Raw genomic sequence first — 24,925 nt, 5'->3', positions numbered from 1 at the left:
ACATCCAGTCCCAAATTACTTATTCACACGGAGAGGCCAAGGAGCACTACTCACCATTTCTGCTCGCCCACCATCACCCTATTATTATGACTTCCTTCTATTCACTGATCAAATCCTGATGCTCCCACTACTAATCACCACCATGTTCCATACATTGTCAACACTTCCTAATCATTACAAATTTGATAGTTATGATACAGGAGTCTATGGACATGTTAATGAGCATTTCTTAAGTGCCAATAAGATGGGGCATACTTTATTGGGTATGAGTATTTTGGATGAACTGTTTGTTCATGTACTCACCCATTATTTAACTGTTCAATTGTTCGCTCTTTTCCTATGAATTTGTTACATTTATTTACTTATTTTAATCTGACCCTTTTTGGATAGGTCAACAGTGATTAAAAAAGAATCACTGTGTAACTCAAAGGAAGGACAGGCTAATTATAATACCTTCACTTAAAAAACCAAGGGACTGGCTCTTTGCTTTGTCAAACTCTCTTGCTTTAGACAGGCATCTTGTTCTTTAATTAAGTGCCACCAGCCTCAGCTCTCCTGGAAGCTCATGATTCCCCACATTTTACAGTCACCATAGCATACATCAATACACACTGAACATTTTGGTATTTACTAACATTCAAAATGGCCAATATCCGGGAATGGAAAACTGACTGAAAAATCTTTTTTATTATTATTAAAGATTTTATTTATTTATTTTAGAGAGCAGACACAGAGAGAGCACGAGTGGCCAATGTTGGGGGAAGGGGCAGAGGGAGAGGGAGTACCAGGCTCCTCAAGAGCAGGAAGCCTGAGGTGATTCACTCTCAGGACACTGGGATCATGACCTGAGCTGAAGGCAGAAGGCAGACCCTTAAGAGACAGAACCACCCAGGTGCCCCCGACTGAAAAATCTTAAACAACAAGTCATTATTTTGGGTGATTACAGTGGTATTTCTATTTCATGTTTAAGTGAAGTCACATAACTTGCTGGTCACTATCCTGAGAGCAATACCTGTAAATATCACAAAAGAATGTAATAAATTACATTATCAGGTTTGGTTGATTTTCCAAGGTAAAATATGTGTGGTCAAAGCTCACTTATTTGTGTGTTATAAAATCTGGAAAAGGGATCATTTGTACATAGGCTTAAAGTTTTTTGTTGTAAAAAAAAAGTTTACTTTAGTTTTTATTTTTTAAAAGAGAAAATAAAAGACTTTTATTCTTGATGTTTTACCTAATATTTTGTACTCAGTATTTATACAGTGTAAGAAGAGTTTATTAAACCAGAGATAAATAAAGGAAATGAAGACACTGAGTTCAAAATGCATATCTGAGCCTAGTTTACCTGACAGAAACCCTTTTTAAAATAGATCCACTTTGGGATGCCTGGGTGGCTCTGTTAGTTAAGTGTTTGCTTTTGGCTCAGGTCATGATCTCAGGGTCCTGGCAGGGAGCGCTGCATCAAGCTTCTTGCTCAGTGAGGAGCCTGTTTCTCCTTCTCCATCTGCCTGCTGCTCCCCTGTTGTGTTCTCTCTCTCTCTCAAATAAATAAATAAAATCTTAAAAAAAAAAAAAAACTAGATCCATTTTATATTCTTTAATCCCTTACACATGTATAATAGTATATGATGTTCAAAGCACTTCTGCACAATTAAATTCAACTGATCTTTTATATCTTTCCTCTAGTTGTTAATTAAACCAAGACTCAGAGATGTTTAAGTACTAATACATGACAGACATAAACTTAATAATAACAGAACAATAATAATGGCCAACTTTATTAAGCGGATACCTCATTTCAGGCAATCTGATGAGGGCTTTCTATTTAATGTGTCATTTAGTCCTTATACTTAGCTGGAGAATTTATTATTATTATTCCTACTTCCATTTTATAGAGGTTCAACTAGTAAATGTCAGAGTGATTTTAACCCAGGTAGTCTGAGCCTGGGAGAACCCTCACATCCTTTTAATCATGATGCTATACAGCCTACTTCCCAGTGAATATTTATTAATTTTTCTCTTTTCTTCTTTTACCTCACCAATTTTCTTCCTATTTTTACCATTAATGCTGAGGGAAAAAAACCACAATGCTACAAAAATCTATAATTATCTCAATAAATGCAGAAAAGGCATTTGACAAAGTACAATATCCATTCATGATTAAAAATATTAAAAAAACCCAAAACTCTTAAAAGTAGATTTAGAAGGAACATTCCTCAACATAATAAAGGCCATATATCAAAAACTCACATCTAACATACTCAATTGTGAAAAACAGAGCATTTTTTCTAAGATTAGGAACAAGACAAAGATGTCCAGTTATCACTTTTATTCATCATAGTTTTGGAAGTCCTAGCCATAGCAATCAGACAAGAAAAAGAAATTGGTAAGAAATTAGTAAGAAATAAGTAAAACTTAAACTATTTTGCAGAGGGTCTGATACTATATATAGAAAACCCTGAAGATTCAACCAAAAATCTACTAGAACTAATAAACGAATTCAGTAAAGTCACAAGATACAAATTTAATATACAGAAATCTGTTGCAGATTGAAAATGCACTAATAATTAAGTACCAGAAAGAGAAACTAAAAAACAATCCCATTTATAATTGCACCACAAATAATAAAAATTGCATCACAAATAATAGCTAGGAATAAATTTAACCAAGGAAGTGAAAGACTTGTACTCTGAAAACTATAAAGCATGGATTAAAAGAAAAACAAAACAAAACAAAAACACCTAACTCCACAGATAGGGTCAGGATTGGGGATTCATGCTTTCGTCTCTCTTAGCAGTATCAATTGTAATGGGAGACAGAGTAGATAAACTCTTCCAACAACTTACAAGATCCAAAGCAGCTGCCAGGATGGATGCATCAGGAATTGTCCCTGGCTCACAGCAGTTTAACAGAAACTGAAAGCGCTTCATGCCTTGTCGTATCGCTCCAAGATTCACCACGTTTTTGCTTTTTCCACCCTCTTGATTGGAAGACAGATGATCATCAAAACTGTGGCAACCTGTAGGTTTTTTTCCATGGTGGAAGAATGAAAAAAACAGAGAGTATAACAGATCACAGATTGAAAAAGAGCTTCAAAGTTATAACATGTTTTCTGCAGTGTTGGCCTAAAAACATTCTCCCTGACTCCATATCCTTCTTTTCCATCCTAATGCCTGACTGAGACACACCATGACTTTTGGGAATCTGGTGACAAATGGCATAAGCAAATGCAGAATTTTACATAATACTTAAATACAGGATCTGATCATTTTACTTATGGTCTCCTCTTTAAACTGACAAGAGCTCTTAGTATATTTAAAATGATTCTTCCTGTAATCAACAACTAAATGCTATTTTTATCAAAGATAAAATCTGTTACATAAATTGATATCAAGGCCAATAACTTGGTATCTCAGTTACGATACCAAGAATCACTGACTATTCGAGTTGTAAAGAATTTCAGTGTTTGGTTATTTAATTCCAGGATTTCCAAACCTAGCTATATATCAGAACTACCTAGCAAGTTCCTGAATTTCATCCAGACTTTCAGAATCAGAATTTTCAGAAGTGGAGAATAGGATTTTGTGCTTTGTAAGCCTCCCAGAAGATAATGATGCAGCCAGTCTGACCCAAACACTGGGGTCAGAGATTTGGGGAACCACTGATCCCTCCCCACACTTACTTTTCCATAGTTTAGCTGCCCATGAATAAGAATCACTTTGGAGCTTATTAAACACAGAATATCAAGTCTCATCCCTAGAGACTTTGATTCCATGTCTGTTTGCACAAACACTCCTTGTGATTTATTGCTGTAGAACGTCTAAGAAACATACATTAAGAAGAAATGATACAGAATATGATTTTCATCATTTTTATCCCTAGGAACATTTCATTTTCTTTCTTTTTTATTAATATACAATGTAATTGTGTTACAGGAGTATACGTCTGTGATTCATCAGTATTACACAATTCACAGTGCTCACCATAGCACATACCCTCCCCAATGTCCATCACCCAGCCATCCCAGCTTTCCCACATCCCTCCCCTCCAGCAACCCTCAGTCTGTTTCCTGAGATTAAGTGTCTCTTATAGTTTATCTCCCTCTCTGGTTTTATCTTGCTTCATTTTTCCCTCTCTTTCCCTATCATCCTCTGTCCTGTTTCTGAAATTCCTCATATCAGTGAGATCATATAATAATTGTCTTTCTCTGATTGACTTATTTCATTTAGCATAATACCCTCTGTTCCATCCATGTCATTGCAAATGGCAAGATTTTGGGGTTTTGATGGTTGTATAGTATTCCATTGTTTATATATATCACATCTTCTTTATCCATTCATCTGTTGATGGACATCTAGGTTCTTTCCATAGTTTGGCTATTGTGGACATTGCTTCTATAAAAATTTCAGGTGCACGTGCCCCCTTTGGATCACTACATTTGTATCTTTGGAGTAAATACCCAGTAGTGCAATTGCTGGGTTGTAGGGTAGCTCTATTTTCAGCTTTTTGAGGAACCTCCATACTGTTTTCCAGAGTGACCGCACCAGCTTGTATTCCCACCAACAATGTAGGAGGGTTCCCTAGGTAAATTTTTAAAAACTTAAACAACTCCTGAATTTTCTATAGCTTCTAATATATATTTAAAACGTTTTTTCTTATTTGAGGGTATTATGCTGAATATAGTTTTTTTTTTTTAAGATTTTATTTATTTGACAGAGATCACAAGCAGGCAGAGAGGCAGGCAGAGAGAGGAAGGGAAGCAGGCTCCCTGCTGAGCAGAGAGCCTGATGCTGGGCTCAATCCCAGGACCCTGAGATCATGACCTGAGCCGAAGACAGAGGCTTTAACCCACTGAGCTACCCAGGCACCCCTGAATATCGTTTTTAAAGCCATACCCAAACCCCTTCTCATGATTCTGAAATGTACTCTGACACCTAAGAATATACCCCTAGAATGAGAATCACTGACTTAAGAGCTTGCTTTAATTTCTGCTCAAACCATTCATTTGTGGTTGCCAACTCTTGGTTCTTACTGAGGAGTCACAAATCTGATTTCCAGAAATGACTTTCCCATCTTTTCCATTATGAATACCTTGATCTCTTCCACCCCTTACCCTACTTTCCTACCTGCTGCCTCAGCACAAAGGCACATGTATATATGTCTGGGATTTGTTTTAAAAAAATTTTGAAAAGCATAAAAGGTAGATGAAACAATTATGGAAATTTTGATCATTATTGCAAATGGGTGATGGATATTTGGGATCCATTAGACTATTCTTTTTACTTTTTGTCTGTTTGAAAATTTTCCCAAGTACAAAAAGAATGCCTCATAATATAATTAAAATATCTCTGGGGAACCTGGGTGGCTCTGTTGGTTAAGTGTCTGACTTCAGCTCAGGTTATGATCCTGGAGTCCGAGGATCAAGCTCCATGTTGGGTTCCACACTCAGAGGGAAGTCTGTTATTCCTTCTCCCTCAGACCCTCCCCCTGCACCTTTTCTCTCTCACTCACTCATTCTCTCTCAAATAAATAAATAAAATCTTAAAATATTAAAAAAATTTTCCATATTTCATTTCTTATGGGTATATTTCCTTTTCAGATGCAAATATTCCATATTTAAAATTCCATTTTCAACACCCTAAGTATTTTTTTTCAAATTAGTGTGGCACATTTTGTATTAACTGCAAAAGGAAGTAGCACATAATGAATCTGCTGCTGGAAATAATCTGAATGTATCTGAAATGACACAAAGTGCATGTAGCTAAAAACTACAGATTAGAAACAAACACTTCCTAGATAGACTTGTTTCTAGACAGCTGCCTTTCAAAATGCTACTCTGTTATTCACTGGGCAATATCAAAAGTTCCAGAACCAGTAATTTCCTGTGATTTCTCCTACCTATATGTCACTTTATGAATCATTTACATATAGCACTTTATACACATCAGAGGAAATCTCTTCTGTTAAAAGAAATTATTAACCTTAGCAGTCCCTGAAACTTTGAATTTAAGATAGACCCCAAATATTTTTCTTTTTAATGAATCCAGTTGTTTCGTTATTTGTCATATTAATTAAGATTTACAATACATTAGGTGATAACAGCCTCAAATCTATGATAGAACTAATATATATGACAAGGTGTATGATCAATAAACTTATTCTTTTTTGAAATATTTTATTTATTTATTTGACTGACTGAGAGAGACACAGTGAGAGAGGCAACGCAAGCAAGGGGAGTGGGAGAGGGAGAAGCAGGCTTCCTGCTGAGCTGGGAGCCCAATGCGGGACTTGATCCCACCACCCAGGGATCATGACCTGAGCCCAAGGCAGATGCTTAACAGTCTGAGCCACACAGGCACCCCTAAATTTATTCTTTTTTTTTTAAAGACTTTATTTATTTATTTCACAGACAGAGATCACAAGTAGACAGAGAGGCAGGCAGAGAGAGAGGGGGGAGCAGTCTCCCCAGCAGAGCAGAGAGCCCGATGCAGGGTTTGATCCTAGGACCCTGGTATCATGATCTGAGCTGAAGGCAGAGGTTTTAACCCACTGAACCACCCAGGCACCCCTAAACTTATTCTTTTTTAAAAGGTTTTATTTATTTGCAAAAGAACAGAGAAAGCATGTCTGGAGGGGGAGGAGGCAGAGGGAGAAACAGGCTTCCCACTGAGCAGGGAACTTATGTGGGGCTTGATTCCAGGACCCTGAGATCATGACCTAAGCTGAAGGCAGAGGCTTAACTGATAGAGCCATCCAGGTGCCTCAACAAAGTTATTCTTAGTCAACCAATTTATTAAGGATAGCTGCCATCATTTTATTGAAGGAGACATTAAAATAAGCTTTTCATCTTTTTTCTTAGTTATTTATTTGACAAGATAATGAATTTTAAAAGAAGCCTATTTAATATTACCAGAAGTGCCATTTGATCAAAAGAACTTCAGAAACAAAATGGCTAAGGAATCTAAGTAAAATAATGAAAGGAGAAGTGATCAAAACAATCTTTGTCAGGAAGAACCTATATTTTTTGCTTCACAGAATAATGGATATTGATTACAGGTATGAAGATCAGTAGAATCCTATGACTGCAGGCATAAGAATCATGCTTGTAACTAAAAGCTATTTATAATGAAAAATTTCCCTTGTATCTATATAACATTAATGGATAACCATGTATTCACTTCCACTTTTGAGCACTTAGTATGTGTTAAGTATTATATGAAATGTTTTTTCATGTGTCTATTAGCCATTTGTATGTGCTTTGGTGAGTACTGTGAAGTGTGTAAACCTGGCGATTCACAGACCTGTACCCCTGGGGATAAAAATACATGTTTATAAAAAAATATAAAATTAAAAAAAAATTAAATTTATTGAGGCATATTTATAAACTTATATATAGAATACAGTTTTTTAGAATCTGTCAAATTTTAAAATGCATATTTCAAAATATAGTATTTCTTTAAGCACCATTTCCCATGGAATTTATGGCAGAATTGAGCACATAGAAAATATTCAGTAAATTTTAATGATCAATTAAAAAATTCAGTTTAATAAAATATCTTCCCTCAAGGATAACATGATTTCTAAAATGAAATATTCTTAGTAAATAGAAAAACATGGAAGAAAAAGATAGCTGATTACGAATGTAATTTCAGTTTTGTTAAATGTTCAGCAGAAGTATTTTTCTAAAGTTTTCATTTTTGAAAACTTTAGATTTTAAAGAAATTATTTTTTTTTAAGATTTTATTTATTTATTTGACAGAGAGAGAGACACAGTGAGCGAGGGAACACAAGCAGGGGGAATGGGAAAGGGAGAAGCAGGCTTCCCACCAAATTGAGAGCCCAATGTGGGGCTTGATCCCAGGACCCTAGGATCATTACTGGAGCTGAAGGCAGCTGTTTAATGACTGAGCCACTCAGGTGCCTCAAGATTTTAAAGAAATTCTATTGGCTATTGTATTCGATCTTAACTCAGTGAAGTTTGAATACTATATTTAAATTGAAGGTAAGAATGTTTGATGTTTGTTTTCTTTAACAACTTTAAAAGAAACAGAGATAATATACGATTAAATTAAAATAAATGAGAAAGAAAGAAAGAACAATATATCTATAATGGATACACAGAAATCATTTACACATATGGATTGGAGAGAGACAGACAGACAGGGAGAGGGGGAAAGACAAAGGGAGAGGGAAAGACGAAACAAAGGCAAAAGCGGGCCCAGGGATAGATTTGTTCATTTGGCCAAGGGCAATAGTTGTAAATTACAATATACTAAGATAATGGTTTTTTCCTTTATTTATTTATTTTTTTTAGAATAGCTGAGGATACCTAACTAGTGCAAGAGATTCCAAAGGAAATTTTTTAATAAGCCAGAGAACATGGGCAAAGAATGATGGTGATATGCAAGCTATCTTCTCTTGCCAGTCAAAAAGCACATGAAATAGGTATCAGTCTTAGATTTTATAGTTTTGTCTTCTAGATACACAGAAAGAGACTGTATTATTTCAGGTTTTGCTGACATAATCTGATCCCAGAGTTGGACTCTATGAATGTTCCATATCAAATCTTTCCTATTTGTGAAAATAAAATATAAAGAGGATCTTAAAATAAAATACAAAGAGGATCAAAGCTGGTATCTGCAGGAATCGTGGTAAAAAAAAAAATCTGGAATAAAAATGTTTATGGGAATGCTAATGATAACATGTTTAGAACTAGATTAAAAATACTGGCCTACTCCGTGAAGAAAAGGATAAAGAAATCAAAAGGAAAGTAAACAAGTCACTTATGCTTTCATCCTTTCCATCAATGAGAAAAAAAACACAAACATGCAAGTACAGAAAAGCTTCTTTAAGGAGGCACCAAATGTGAGAGCCCCTACCCTGAGTTAATTCTCAGTTCCATGAAATTACACTCCAGTGCACAGAAAGAACTTACAGAAGTAATCAGAGTACTAGCCAAATGACATTCAGCTAACACAGCACATACCTGCAGAACACTCTTTAGTTCCACACTTCATTCTCAAAAAACAAAACAAAACAAAACAAAATTTTAAAAAAACCCACAAAAATCTATTTATAATACTGATGGTTCTGAATGCTAGGTATATCTTCTCTGAAATATCATGAGGAATAAAAAGACTCCATAAAGACTGAAAATGACAAAGGTCTTCGTTGTTAGGAAAATTCTTGAAACCACCGACTAATAAGTTTGATGTATGGCCTAACCAAATTCTGTAAGAGATTAGACCAACGGGAACTTTTTTAAAAACCAGAGTAATCATAGGAATCACCGTGGTTTCACAAAGAATATACTATTGAACTAAGCTGCATATTTCCTTTAGAGTGATAAGGACATGAGTTTTTTTGGTAAAATCTGATTTTTTTAAAAGATTTTATTTATTTAACAGAGAGAGAGATTTTATTTATTTAACAGATTGTGAATTTACTATTCACAAGTAGGCAGAGAGGTAGGCAGAGAGAGAGAGAACAGAAAAGCAGGCTCCCTGCTGAGCAGAGAGCCCAATGTGGGGCTCAATTCCAGGACCCTGAGATTATAACCTGAGCCAAAGGCAGAGGCTTAACCCACTGAGCCACCCAGGTGTCCCAAATCTGAGGTTTTTTATGAAATGAGAAAGCGTTTTGCTAATTGCTAGTAAATTAAGTATGTTTGGCTGAAAAATCATACCCACAAAATTGTTAATTAATAAAAGTCAGCTAGAAGTGTCATAGGAATTGTATCTTTGTATTTGTCCTGGTCATTAATAATATCAACAGTTTGGATGAAAACCAGGGAAGTGAATCCTTATAGCACAATTGCAAAGAAGAAAAGATTCCAAATTCAATTTGTTTTGGGTTCTGACTCTTAATTTTTTCCTGGGCATGTGAATTAACCACCTCCCAAGTTAATGAAACAATAAATTTATTTTGAGATGAAGAATTAATAACGGCTATATGAAAATATAGCATTATATTCATTCATGTGGAGGTGAGTAGCAAAAGTTTAATCCAAATTCAATACAAGCCAACTATAGGATGTAAAACTTGATAATGCAACCTTAAATTGTGATCATACACTTGCTATATCCCTGGAGCTTAATTGTTACACTGTTTATCACACTGATTAAAGTCACATATGATGCATGCATTCCATCTGAATCTCCACATTTTGTAAAGTATATCATCTAATTAGAATGCACTGTAAAATGGAATCAGGATGGTGATAGTTCTGGCAACTCTTCCATGCAAGGAGAAAAAATAGGAGTCAATAATGTTCAAACCAGCAGAAGTGAGATGAAAAGCTAAACTAGCTGTTGTGTGTGTGGGTGTGTGTGTGTGTGTGGCCACAGATATCATAACTGGGACTAGTGAATTAAATTTATAGATGAATATATTTTCAAGATATAAGGGGAGACCTAACAATTAAAAACTCTCTAGTTCTGGAACAGGTTACTTTGTGAAGTAATAGACTCCTCTTTGGTGGAAGTATTCAGAGGGTGACTGGCCACCTCTCAGGAATATAATGTGCAGAATTCTTAAGTAGATAGATAGAGGGAAATCTTAAGGTTCTTTAAAGCTCCTAGATTTTAATAAAGGACAGAGAGCTGAAGAAGAAGCTCTTGTACTCTTCTTTGTAAACCTAATGTTCACTATGGAATGAAAAACACAATAGGACTTCCATAAATGTCTGTTGAACCAAATTGATAAAAAATGAAGAAGCTATATATATAGTAGTACAACACACACACAAGAAAGAAATGAATAAGAAATCAATGGAATAGAAAATGGACCATTTTTATCTGATCAAATTTTTGTTCTGTATGATGAAAATTGGATGTAATTCTTAGACAGTACAATATTTACCAAGACGTTTGAAGAAATTCTCCTCTTCATCTCTTCCATTTTCCATTCCACTCCCTGGGCCACCTTCAGAAAGCTTCACTGCACTGGTAAATTTGACCTGAGGGTAAAAAGGCAATTCTTTGTTTTTATACTAAACCTTGCTTTTGAAAAATAAGTTATTTAGAATATGAAGATTACTTTAGTTCTTCTGACTTCCACATCAGTCAATATGGTTTATTTCCTATGTACCAAAGAAAAACAAGACTTATAACTAATTTGAAAGAGAGTCTAGTCATAGATTGAAAGTAAATAATCAGGCATCCTGAAAATAATTCAGCAGCTAAATGAGATGTTCTTAGAGATGTGTTTAATTTCAATAAAAATACAAACTCAAATTCATGAACAGCAAGCCATATTTATCCTTTACAAATAGCATCACAGTTGAGAATGAGACCAAACTGAAAGATAGGCAAATAGAAAGTTTCAAATCTTTATGGAAAAAAAAACAGTATAAATTAATTCATAAAGTACCCTATAATTAAAGTGAAATAATGTGCTTTGGGCTTTTCCCTAAGTATTTAAATGTGCCCTTGATCTTGCCCTTAGGCCAAGTGTACTTAAAAATTTTCAGCATGCAAGGAAGCTATGTGAGTAAGCCTCACATACTCTTAATATTTGGCCAATATTTTAGCAAAAGGATGTGAAGGAGGAATTATATTTTCTAAATGTCTTATGAGGTTGATATATTCTCTATATAATTTCAAAATATTACCATTAAAATAGATAGAAGAAAACTGGTTTTTAGTGAGATTCAAAGCAGAAAGATTATAAACAAATGATTTAGATATAAAAAAAAAAAATGTAACTCTTGCCATAAGCTGGAAATTATAGTGACCAAGACCTGGATCATGTGCAGGGAATGCTCTTGTAGGAATTGGATTTCACTGAGAATCATTACCTTTTCCAAATAGTATGCTGTTACAATACTTAATAGTATTATGAAGAAGCACTTAGTGGGAGAAATCCTGAATTTCTTTATCCTTTTCAATAGGGAGAACTGTTTAAGTACTCACAAAAAGTAATGGAAAGAGGATGAAGTACATGCGTGTGTGTGTGTGTGTATGTGTGTGTGTGTTTTAATACATAAAGAGAATCATTAGAAAATTCTGCATCCTTGGGTAGGAGCTTGAAATGTCAGGAATTTCACATGTATGTTAAAAGTTTTAAAAATAGTTGGAAAATACCAATTTGGATGCCTTTCATTTCTTTTTCTTGTCTGATTGTTGTGGCTAGGATTTCCAGTAGTATGTTAAATAAAAAGTGGTGAGAGTGGAAACCCATTTGTAACAACATGGATGGATCTAGAAGGTACAAGACTACATGAAATGAGACAGTCAGAGAAAGACAAATATCAAATGATTTCACTCTTGTGGAATTTAAAAAAACAAAACAAAACAAATAACAAAAAAAAAGGAGAACAAATAACAGACTCTTAACTATAGATAACAAAATGGCGGTTAGTAGAGGTGGTTCCCAGCGGGAAGTGGGAAGGGTGAAACAGGTAATGGGGTTTAAGAGTACACTTTTCATGATGAGCACTGGGTACTGTACCAAATTGTTGAATGACTATATTGTATACCTGAAACCAATATAACACTGTTAATTGTTAATTATACTGGAATTAAAAAAATAATAATAAAAATAAAGCTAAAACATTAAAATAGCTGGGAATTAATACCTATGTACATATCTAGATCTGCATTATAATTTTATGTAAATTTTTTGTTACTCTTTTCTTCCTTTCCATAATAGCCTACTACTTAGATATCTTAGTTTTCATTGTTCATTTAAGTTTCTAAACTTTGCTCAATTTGAAGAAAGTTTCTTCAACTCTTTGTTATTTGGCCCTTCCATGTGTTCAACATTTCTTGGTCCTGACATTTTTCTACCAGCAAATCCAACATTATCTTATATAAGTGATATCCTGTTTACCTTGGAACTTTGCCTGATGAAAGAGAGGCGGTCCACAGAGCTGATGTCCAGAAGGTCCTCCACCCACACCATCTGCTAGGCCTGAGAGGGAGGACCGCTTCAGCCAGTTTCCTATTTAATAATTTTGAAAATTTAGATCAGTATAGCATTTTCCTCCCAAATGAATTAAACAGAAATGTCAGCATGTGCTCAAAAAATGCAATGAAAAATTACATGGCTTGCTGTACACTGAAGTGAAAACAAATGGTTTTTCAAAATGTATATGCTTTGAATATTGGATTATAAAATGATGAGACTGAGTAAGACCAGAACAAAATGAATTTGGGCCTCTTTGGTGAATAAAACCACAATCCATCCAGTTCTCCTTGACACTTTTCACATCTTCCGATAAGTCCTGTTGATTTTACCTCCTAAGCATTTATCGAATCTGTCCACTCTGCTGTACATGGTCAATCACCCAGTCCAAGTTTCCATTACTTATGCCTAGACTACTAAACAGCTTTCTAATTGGTCTCCCTCAACCAATATGCTCCCTCCAGTATGTTGCCCATGTAAGGGATCTTTCAGAAAAAAGCTAACCTGCTTGCATTATTCCCTTGCTCAATATCCCAGCTGGGCTACGTAGGGCTGTAAGACAAAGGCCAACCTTACCTGCAAGGTCCCACAGGCTTTAGTCCCCATTGCATTGTCATAATCCTGCAGACGCTCTTCTCCTTGTCTTGTTTCTACTTCCCTCACTTCCTACTGCCTCACTACTTCTACTCCCTCACTATTCCTAATACTTTTACAGATTTTATTGCTACCACTTAGTACACTTTCCTTCTTCATTCGCCTAAGTACCCTGAAGATACTTCACTCACTCCTAATACTTTCACAACTTCCTTCCCTCACTCCTAATACTTTTACAGATTTTATTGCTACCAGTACCCTGAAGATCTTAGTATCACTTCCTCCAGGGAGCCTTCTCTGATCTCTGCCTCCTCCTCCCCATTTAGGTCAGACCTTACTGCATACATTCACAGCACAATATATATTTCCTTCATAAAATTTATAGCTTCCAACCACACTTAGTTGTAGGATTATCTGTTTTACTGACTGTCATCCCCAATAGATTTTAAGTTCAGCAAAGTTGGGCACTGTGTCATTTTGCTTATCGTTTAATTCCTGATGCCTAACCATCATAGTGTTTGGACATAATAAGTGCACATAGTTGGGGTTTGAGAAATACCTGCTGAAAAAAGATGAATGAATGAATGAGCCAGCTTAAGCCTTGTGACTTGAAGGCTTTCCTTTTTCTCTACCCTACCATGTGTTGCTTTGATTATGAGTTTTGATTTGAGGACATGGCAGGGAATAAGAGAATCCATAAATAAATACAGACATACTTTTACCTATGGGGAGTTTAAGTTTCTTCCGGAGGGAAATTCTGCGGGACCGTGAGCGGGTACGACGGTCCGAGGTGGTCCCTGAATGGGCAGTGGTGGTGCATTCCGAAGTATCCTGTTCAGACTGGCTGCTGGTGTCACTCGCTGCACTCTGGGATTTGAACATCTTGCGCCAGAAATCCTTCCGCCCTAGGTTGCCCCCTTGCATTTGTTCATCACTGAAAGCAAGCAAAGGGTAGAATTAAATGTCTGACAACACTTGGGAAATTCTCTTAAATTTCTTTCAACTTCCTGCCAGTGATATTTATGCAATTCATGCAGGATGATCTTTGATGGGCTGGGATTTAGGATGAGTCAGAGGGGAGTGGAAGGAGTGAGACCAAGGTTGACTCTGAGGTCTTCCTGGAAACAGTCATGTCTCAGCTGGCAAATAGAGGTAATCATTTTTTCCCCAGCTTTAATAAAAAGACCAAATATTAGCACAGGTATTCATCTGTGGGTGTGAGTCATAATAGTAAGAAGCACTTATGATGTCTAAATATTTCACTTTTTTTTTTAAGTTCCCAGAGGCTTGTGCAGTACTGTATGTCACTTTCCAGCCCCACCCCAGCATAGTATAATTCTCAGCACTAAATAAGCTCACAAAAGATATTTGAATAAATGACTAAGTGAAATGTAACCACACTCAGGGGCTGCATCATTCTACAATTGTTTACTAAATTATTTTTCATTGTGCCTAATGATTTAGCTTTCTCAGGGCAAAGACGCTTAAGTAAGGTTTAAAAAAGTAAAAAAATTAATCCAACTCAATATGCCAAATGAGGACACATCCAAAGGGATTTTTGACCAAGACATTTCACACAGAGGGAAAAGACAAGTGGCCAATAATATGCTGAGGTTAATCTCACTAGAAATTGGGGGGGACAGGGAAGGTCCCACTGAAATGGGATCCCTATTTTCACTCATTAAATTGGTAAAGATTAAGGGAGGGGGAAGAGAAAGCAATTGGTGACTGTCATCCTACTAGTGATGAGATAGATTCAACCTCTCTGAAAGGTAATTTAGTAATATGGTATCCAAAACCATTATCTACAGCTATGATAGGGAAATCCAATTCCTAGGAAGTCAAGAAAATGATGGGAAAACATACTAACATGTAGATAAATACAAGATGATCAAATGCCTGCTGAGGTATTATGGGTTAACACTGAAAACTGGAAGCAATCTAATTTTAAACTCCAGAGAAACAAATAAATTATAGAATTTCTATCTGATGGCATATTCCATAGTCATTAAAATCCTATTTTAGAAGACGACTGATATGGGAAATGTCAAAGGTAGATAGCAAAGTTAGAAAGCAGTTAATCAATGGGTGAAATAGGATAATTTCATGTTAAATAAAGTACACACATAAACATGTGTCTGTGAGTTTGCTTGTACACATGGTCAAAATTGTACCCAGCACACCAGAAATTTATGGTGGTTATCTCCAACTGATAGTATTTCGATTTAAAATGATTTTTCTTTGTTTTTCTGTTTTGCTACATTTGCCAACTTCAGCAACATATATTACTTCAGAAATTTGGGGGGAAAAGGTCACAGAAGATACTTAGTAATATGTGATGAAATTTGTTCATGAAATTTTAGGTAATGATTTGTCTATAGGCTTTGGGATTGAATCCAGACTCTACTCAAAATTCAACAGTACTGTGTAAAACAATCATTTTCTGGAGACACTTATATGGAGTTTCAAATTTTACCTCTCAGAATCTCATTAGAGTACTAAATACATTTTATTCTTATTTTCAAACCAGAACACTCTGGTTATCATATATGGTATGCATTTGTGAGTTTAAATCAGTGTTTCAGGATTTGACTTCTCAGTTGTTTTATTTTCTTATCAAACGATCACAGTGTACGAAACATTTCTTGCCTTTGGGGAATGTGGAGCACAATGATGAGCGTATGACCACATGGTCTACATGGTACAACATTTCAGTAAGATTTACATTAACTTTGTCCAGTGGGCGTGTATCGATAATGAGTTTTCAGAGGATGAACATATAAAACTGATTTTTCAATTGAGTTAGTGTGACTTTTATTTAAGGAGGAAGAAGGAGAAGAGAAGGGTCTGAAAGGGAGGGAAGGGCAGGAGGCAGGATAAAGGAGGAACCAGGATCATCCACCTACCTTTCCTCAGTCCTACACAGGGTATTGGCATGCTCCTCCCCCTAGGCCCACTCTGATCAGGGAAAAGCTCTATATTTAACATTCCATGACATCTCTCCAAACGGAAATTTTTATGTAGAAGTATATTAAAACATGTATCTTCATTCAAGGGTCAAGAACAGACCCATGCTAAGGACCCATGTGAAGTGCTGTGATATCGGGCAGTGTTCACAGAACACTGAAGAAGGAGAATATTTTGCAATCTGGAAAATGAGATCACCTGTGTAGAGGGTTTTATTTTTAAAATCCAGTTTACTTATTAGATCATTCTCATTGAACATAGTAGCTTGATTGTTGCTAGTGCTATTTTGGGGTGGAGGAAGCCCTCTGTCATTTTTCTGCTCATACTCCATATGTAAAGATTTTTAATTAGTCTTGTGGCTACTCAGCTACAGAACTTTGCCTTTTAAAATAAGTCTTTTCATTTAGAGCCTCTGTTTGACTTTTTACTATGTCCTTAAAGATTTCTTGGAACATCACATTTAAGAAAGGAAGTTAAAGGAAACAAACAAACAAAAAAACCATGATGGTAATTTCACAATTTTTTTCCTTTCATTGATTGTCTGCCATTCATTCATTCATTCATTCATTCATTCATTTATGAAATAGACATTAAGTGTTTACAGTGGGGGCCAAGTCATAAGCATTGGGGTTATAATGGTAAGCAAAAGCTCACATGGTCCTAGACTTATAGAGTTGATTTATCTTCTCTTTACTTTTTTCCAGGCACTTAGAGACAGTCTTTTAAGATTTTGAAGGGCTACAAGATCTATGCAGGCTTTTGTTCTTTCAAGGTTTTCCTTACTTCATGTGAATTACCAAGGTCCTATTTGATGATGGTGATTTCCTTGACTATAGAGAGGGTATACCTTAAACATAGAATACCCTGCAGAATTTCTGATAATCATTCTGCAATCATTTCATAGTAACCAAGGTTTAGGGAAATAAAAGTGTGTTTCTTAAATGATGTTCATATTTTTAAATACTGATCACACCATTTGTGAGTAAATAGTTCTCAAAAAGAAGCATGAAGACAAATGAGCCTTGCATAGAACTAGGCTACATGTTCAGTGTCTACAGTAATTCTCTCATTTTCTGGAGGCACTAATTTTAAGATGCTTTTGACTTTGGCATTATAAAAAAGTGAAGATAAACCACCTTTTGGAACACTGGAATGGATCTCAGGAGAAAACCAAGGTGAAATGGAATGGAGTTTATGTTTTAGCTAAATCTGAGCACAAGAGTTTTATCTTACTTTTTTAAGAAAACCTTCATCAAGCACATTGACAGCCATTAATACTTTTAAATAACAAAAGTTATAAGTGATTTTAAGCAAGAAAGTATATGACACCTCCTCCCCACCTGGTTACACATGCTATTTTTCATGATTTACCTGCAGGAGTATGCACGAGAAGCATATGGGGTAAAGACTGGAAATGGGAAATGCTGTTAGGGAAAGCTTCCCATAAGCATGAGGTTGGTTATTTATGATTTGGGTCTTTTTAGAGTTTAGTGGCTTTGGGAATGAAAAGTAAAGGGCAGAAGCAAGGCAAAGTTCAAAGAAAATGACAAGCAAACAAACAGCAGTTAGGAAAACGGAATTTTCTTACAGTAAAGAAGTGCTCAGCCCACAGCATTGGAGGGAAAATCAGTGCTACTTACTGCTCTGGAGTCTGTGAGGGGCGACCAGACATGAAGCTACGACATTCCTCAGGTGCAGAGGACCCCTGGCCTTTATCCACAATGCTTCCCGCTTCTGACCTATGCAAATGGTGCAGTCCACCAATCAAACAGAGCAGGACACCACTCCTCAATACTTCATATACTTCATAAAGCAAAACACTCTGTTATCGACAACATATATTGCTTGCAAACCCTATGTCATCATGAGTCTATACAGTATGAAATTGATATCCTACCATTTGATTCATGATCTCACTGCTTTATTGTCTAAGAATACCACCATCAGTGCAGAGTCATTAACTAACTACAAGCAGAATTTTAAATTTAGGAGTTTCTTTTAATCTCAGTAAGTGACATGTTTTATGGAATGGGCATACAATAAATGTATATTTACTAGAATGAAAAACAACAGGGCACTGCTCAGCTATTTGTATTTTTCCATGTTTAAAATATTACTTACTAAACAGGAGGATATGGTATCAATAATTGCTTTTCCTCTTTGGACAAAAATGTAAATTATCTATGGAGAAGACTAACACACACAGATAACATTTCACCATATTGTTGAGATCTGTGAAGTAAAGGTCAATTATATGCAAGCCTGAGATCAACTGAGCTCTGATTTATAGAGAGGCAGGATATGTTTGATAGTAAACACATCCTTTTTCTAAGCTCCAGCTGTACTGTCACCAGTGATACTATTTATACAAGATAGTTCCACCAGCCCTGCCCTAGAGTCCCACACCATCCTGGGAACCACATGGACAGTACAACCAATTACATTCTACAGACATAAGGCCAACACGAATATTTATAGCTTAAGTTTCTAACCTTTTACTGCCTGCAGTCTTAGATTCTGATTCATTCTCCTCCATCTTCTTCCCTGGTGCCAACTTCTCAGCACTGTCAAGCAAAGCACTGAGGGCCACTCTTCTGAAGACATTTCCATGAGCCTCTTTGATAAACTGGACTAGCTGACGAATGTCACAATACAGCCCCTGTTTGGATGCAAGAAGGAAGTATGGGGAAAGTTGTGTGATTAAACAGTTTTCACAGGAAGAGAGGGAGAAAGCAATTCCCTAGGCTTAGATCAGCATGAGAATCATAAAAGGAAGACATTTTACTACAGTGAACCAGATGGTACCCGGTCTCTCTCCATTGTTCCTATAGCAACACTAGTAAGAACCTTGCCTGTCATCTTTAGTATGAAAAAGGATGGTTACCATGTTCCATATTCAGAAAGTTGGCTGTATCATTAGAAAGACATCAATTTACACTTTAAAAAACCCACTGGATTCCCAAGCTTTAATTTTTCTCTATTATGACTTCTGAAGAGATGCCTGCAAAAAAAAAAGGGCAATCAGAAGTTTGTTTAAACTAGAGATTTCAGTCCCTCTTTAGCTTCTCCAAATTTTCTGTATCACTGTGATAAAATATGCTAAGTCCTCTAGACACTTTCTAACAGAGCCTGATTATTCAAGGATAGTGTATTTTGCTGGACATATTTAACAAATGTGTATGTTGAAGCCCATTTGAACATGAACTTGACTATGAAGTAAAGATGATGCAGGGCCATTAAAACCAATACGTTCATGAGTCCACAGTTAAAAATATGTATAGGACCTTTTTTTCTTGAGATATTAACCTTTTCACTCAGCATTTCCTCCTCTCTCTCAAGAAGGTGGTTACTGCATTCTTTGCCTTCGGGAAGATTCATGGCAAAGCAAGACACAGAAGCCTAAGAAACACTTACCTTGATAGCTTTGGTTTTCAAAACCTAAGACCACTGGAACAATCATGCCAATGAGCCTTAAAAAATCAGAAGGAACAGTAACTGAGGAAAACATGGAAAGAGAGTTTTTTCGGTCCTCTGGGCAGAAAGATCTTGTGCTGTCATTGTATTCTTTGACAGCTTCCCCGTAGAAGGGACAAGACACCAAAAAACAAGGGTTCCAAATTCATCAGAGTGCCCAACCCTAAGCAGAGAGCAGTAGTGAAATAATAGGTATGGACTGATGGTTGAGATCCATGGAGTTCTTGGGTCCTAGGTCCTACCAAAGACTTGGGATCCTTGCACCCCTCTGTGAAGTAAAGAAACCCCAAAAATGTTGGGATTCGACTTTCAGCCGTTCTGGTGGAATGGGAGTTCCAAGTCAAAACCAAGATGATTTAAAGAAAATCAAGAAATACAATTATTTCTTTTCTACATACGATTTTGCAGACTATAATGTATAAAAAGTGCTCACATGTATTATAATAAACTTTTCAAAGTACTTCTTGCCATGAAAAATTAACTGCATGGATGGTGTCCACGTTTTTCTCAGACTCTAAGAACTTTACCGAGGGGGCTTTGACAGCTAGCAAAATTCAATTCCCTTTGGTTTAGGGTTTAAGTTTATCTCAAGTTATGTGAATAGTCTCAATAGCTAAAAAGCTTAAAATAATTCCCTGATTTAGGTAGCTTAGCAGATAGTGTCAATATGTATAAATACGCAGATTTCTACGTAAAAAGTCCCAACACGTAACATTTGGTAAGATAGTGAAATATAAGTCCTTTACTCCCCAGAGAGAACTGAATTCATCTATTTGTGTGGATTCATTAGTCTTTTTCATATCTACTTTTTGTATCCCAAACCACAATTTCCTTGGCAGCAATTAAGCACTAACATGTTATAGCCCCATCCTTCTCTCACAGTTCTTGTGGCTTTAGTGGTTTAATTAACACAGTCATTTATGAGGAAGTAACTAAAAAATTACAATGTTCTATATAAGAGAAAACAAAACTAATTTCAGCAGCAGACTCACATTAATTTTTTAAAGTATGTTTCAAAAATGGTTGGTTTAATATTCTTTAATATTTCATGAGCTAATAGGCTGTGTTGAGCACAGCCTTTCTCTTTAAGAACTTGAAGTACCTTTCAACTAGCTCAGCAACCACCACAGAACTTATGAAGTGGAAGAGGAAGATATGTCAACTTTCAAGTGATTTAATGAGTAACAAGGAGAAATGTGTTACTGAGGCTCTACCATGAGCTACTGGTCACTTTGGGAAAACAGAGATTTTAACTTTAAGGTACAGACTTTAAGACTTCAACTTGTCTTTCTCAGGGCCACGACAGAATTTTCTTAGAGTGGAGACCAAGAACTCCTGTGGGAAGAAGAGGTGAACTTCTCACCAGATTCTCAGGGCTGTGCAATTCATGCGTGGTTGAAGCGCAGCGTGTGATAAGGGACTTAAACATGGCGCTGACGATGATGCCTTCCACGTTTTGAGCTGTGGATTTGTTGTCCACCGTGGTGAAGTTATTTCCAAACCCAGCCTTGTCTGGAATGCAAAGGCACCAATTCAAGGCAATGTTTCCATTAAGCTACACAGGTTAAGGAAGTAATGAAGTACATAGCACCCAGGAATTAATGAAGGGCTACATGAAATACAGAAATAAAAGATTAAAGATATCCCTAGGTTTAATCATCTTTATGCAGACTTGGAGATAAACAACTCATAGTCTCCCTCAGAGTCTTTACTAGGTTATAGTCCATCATGTTGTAGAATGTTTCTATTGGTAATCTAAGCAAAGTTATTAATCCGTCATTGGAGAGAGAATTTATTTGATTCAGCCTTTCTGGGGGTGAGGAATGCTGTCTTCTCAGTGGAAATCCTTCAGTCATTCAGAAGTAGGGGTGGGGTCAACCAGGTGAACAGGGCAGGAGGAGGCAGAGGCAGTGAGGGGACCTTGGTGGGGGGGGATTCACATGGGTACTGGCAATAAAAAGGAGACTAAGTTCTGCCAAGAACTGCATAGAACTTCCATCAGCTTCTTGTTCCCAGACTGTGTAGGTATATGGAGAATGAAAACCTACAACCTCTTTTAGAGCCACTTCCTTATGACTCATTGAAATGTGAAATGCCAATGAAATGAGGCCATCACTCTCTGGTAGCATTTTTTTTTGCCAGTTTTCCATATATCCACAGGCATTTTGTAGGGGACACATGAGATATTCTAGAACCTTGCCAGAAGATTTCTAATGACTGTGAGCCACCAATGGACTGTAGGGTCAGGGTGTATGCATCTCCAGAACAAATCAGATAAGGACCTGTGTGTTTGGTTGGCTGATTCACCATGAGCTTCTTCTCAAGAGTCTCAGGGGGGATTTGTCACCTTGAAGTAATACACTTTATCACTAACCTTTCACTGTCTGTGTCAGCTGGCAGGGGATTATCCCTAGATTTTACATCATAGAAAGAAATCTTTTGGTCTATGCTTGCAGTTTCTATCTCAGCTAGCTTAAAAAAAGAGAAAATAGGAATTTCTCTTACAGTATCTCAACTCTAATTCCCACTTTATGATTTTTAAAAATTTATAATGTGCTCAGCTTAAAACTTCTTTGAGGATATACATTATTTTAGGGGCTCTATAAAGGAACAATATTTTTTTAATGAGGTCACCAAACAATAAAGCCTGGGATACAAATAGGGAAATTGGTTCCAAATTCATCAAATAGATCTTCATTATAGATTAATCAACTCTCATACATGTATCATATAAACCACAAAAGGCTATACTAAGACATTATTTCTTCCCAGGCTCTAATCAAAATGTATATGTTACTCAATTCAGGCTTCATACAGCATTTCATTTCATTACTCTATTTGCATTTGAGTGGTATTGAAGGTGTTTGGTTTATTACGAATGCAGTTGGAGCTCACTGGCCCCTTACACCACAGGTCTCTTTGGTGGGGTTTTCTTAAAGCCATGAAGTATAAAATGGTGTATGGGGCTATCTATATATCCATTTGCCTGTTTTTTAAAAAATTCAGTATATATGTAGGTATAGATGAGCATATCAAAATTATACTACTATTACATTTATATATATCTTTTCTTTCCTATTTTATTTTGTGAAAGAAATCTCCAAGGACTGTGCCTGGCATATAGTAAGTACTCATATTTGTTGAACTAATGAATATACTCCCTTGTTCCGTGATTTCTGCCTCAATTGTCATATAACAGAAAGTTGTGTGAAAGAGAGAGGAGTGCCATGAGCGATGGCTTGAAGGGCCAGCTGTGAGGATGCCACAACTTTACCAAATCCCTTTTGCTGAGGAAAGTTGTCATCACAAAGCTTCCAAAAACGTGTCATCAAAGACAATGTGCGAGCTTCTCTTATTGATACTTTATTACACACACACACACACACACACACACACACACACACAATCTTTCCCTCTAAATTCTATCCCCACATATTCAGGGTACTTCTGGAACTCTACCTGCGTCACCTCATAGCGATCTCTCCTGGAACATGGCACAGCTTTACTTACTGTCAGTGACAGGCTCCATACAGAATCCTAGCAAAGCATGCAAGAAGTCCACTACATTATTGAGAGAGTCCTTGTTCACATAGTCCCTCATGGTTTGTCGGAATTGCATCTTATCGAGCTTGTATAGCTTAGTGAGGCAGTTCTGGGCCTGCAATGAAGGAAGAAAAGTGGAAAAAGTCACAGGTACCAGCTTAAGCTAGGGATACCATTAGTCTGAGACAGAAGCCTGCAGAAGGCAAAGGCTTCCATCCATTCCTGCTGGCTGCTGCAGGCCAACCCTGCTAGTCCCTCTTGTCTGAGCAAGAGAGGGGCAGAGATAAGCTGAGCAGTACGAAGGACTTTACTCTGAGAAAGGCTGCCCCAAGTAAAACCCAAGGCTAATGTCTAATGCTGGTGCCAAAAACAAAAAACAAAAACCAAAAAACAAAACCCCTCAGTCTTTTCACCAAGATCAAGATTTTAAGGTCTCAATGAAGAAAAGCTCAATGTGTCAAAAATTAGGCAGGTTACAGAATTGGTCAGTCAGGTTTGAAAAACCTCAAAGGCTTTGTGTAATGGGAAGAAGTGTGCCACTCCTATGTTCAGCTACTTTGAACTTAAGTAGATTTAATTGGGGGGGGGGCAGTGAGAGGGATGTAGGAAGTGGGTATCCAGTGTCCTCTTATCTGGCTAGGAGGGGAAGATCCTTGAAGCAGAGGGGAGGCATAAAATACAGGCAGGTCTCATTTATTTCTTTATGTGTCTGTATTTGAATGTGAGAGTTTGATATTTAAATAGCAATTAGCCTTATAGATGTGAAAACCAAGTAACCATTGGCTAGACCCTAATACTCACACTTATATTGCCAGCAAATAATTCTGCCATCTGGCAAAGGGAAAGGGAATAATTCCACAAGAATCCCATAATAATCAGAACAAATGAAGGCACGGTCATTGGCTGCAGAAGGCCACAGGCAGAATATATCTCGGATACTCTCTGGTGTCAGCCTCCCAGCCTTCTCCTACTATGAAGAGAAAAATCACATGTGTTCAGTGCTTTGCTGTTAAAACATGTTTCTTGCTTGTAAGTACATAACCTTTGACTTTCACACCTCGTGATTTGATGAGCATCCAGTACTATAGTGGAGGAAGCTGGGGCCCACAGAAGGGAAGGATTTTTGTCCACGTTGACACAGTTCACAGCAGAGTCAAAATTTGGACTCAGAGTCTTGCCCTTTACTGAGGTTATTTCTCTTATGATACAGTAGTCCTATGAAGAATCCAGATAATGATTGGGGCAAACATTATTTAGGTACCACCCACTTTCCAAAAGAACTTATGATGATGGATGAATGAATAGAGATTGGTTGCTCTCCTGAAGAAACATTCTGTGTAAGAGATATAAGGAAGTCCATGACAAAGGAACGAAATGGGGAAGTAACAGAAGACTCTAGGTTGAAGGAACAGGCTAAGGAAAGGGGGGTGGTTGGGTGAGG

The 24,925-nt window shown here is 36.7% G+C and overlaps 1 protein-coding gene across 1 annotated transcript in view; it reads right to left on the bottom strand.

Annotated features, from left to right (window-relative positions):
- The window catches only part of UNC80 (unc-80 homolog, NALCN channel complex subunit), a 227,933-nt gene that overhangs the window by 142,134 nt on the left and 60,874 nt on the right, over positions 1-24,925 (bottom strand). Inside the window, 9 exon segments of the mRNA XM_045078694.1 lie at positions 2,847-3,019; positions 10,861-10,957; positions 12,832-12,897; positions 12,899-12,942; positions 14,217-14,434; positions 18,108-18,206; positions 18,960-19,126; positions 21,305-21,453; positions 23,452-23,599. Of these exon segments, the coding sequence (XP_044934629.1) occupies positions 2,847-3,019; positions 10,861-10,957; positions 12,832-12,897; positions 12,899-12,942; positions 14,217-14,434; positions 18,108-18,206; positions 18,960-19,126; positions 21,305-21,453; positions 23,452-23,599 (1,161 nt within the window).

The sequence above is a fragment of the Mustela putorius genome, unplaced genomic scaffold (assembly GCF_011764305.1).
Source record: "Mustela putorius furo isolate JIRA1106 unplaced genomic scaffold, ASM1176430v1.1 tig00000275_pilon_pilon_pilon, whole genome shotgun sequence".
NCBI lineage: Eukaryota > Metazoa > Chordata > Mammalia > Carnivora > Mustelidae > Mustela > Mustela putorius.
Note: the sequence above shows the minus strand (reverse complement) of the source record. Positions and strands in the feature narration are given on the sequence as shown.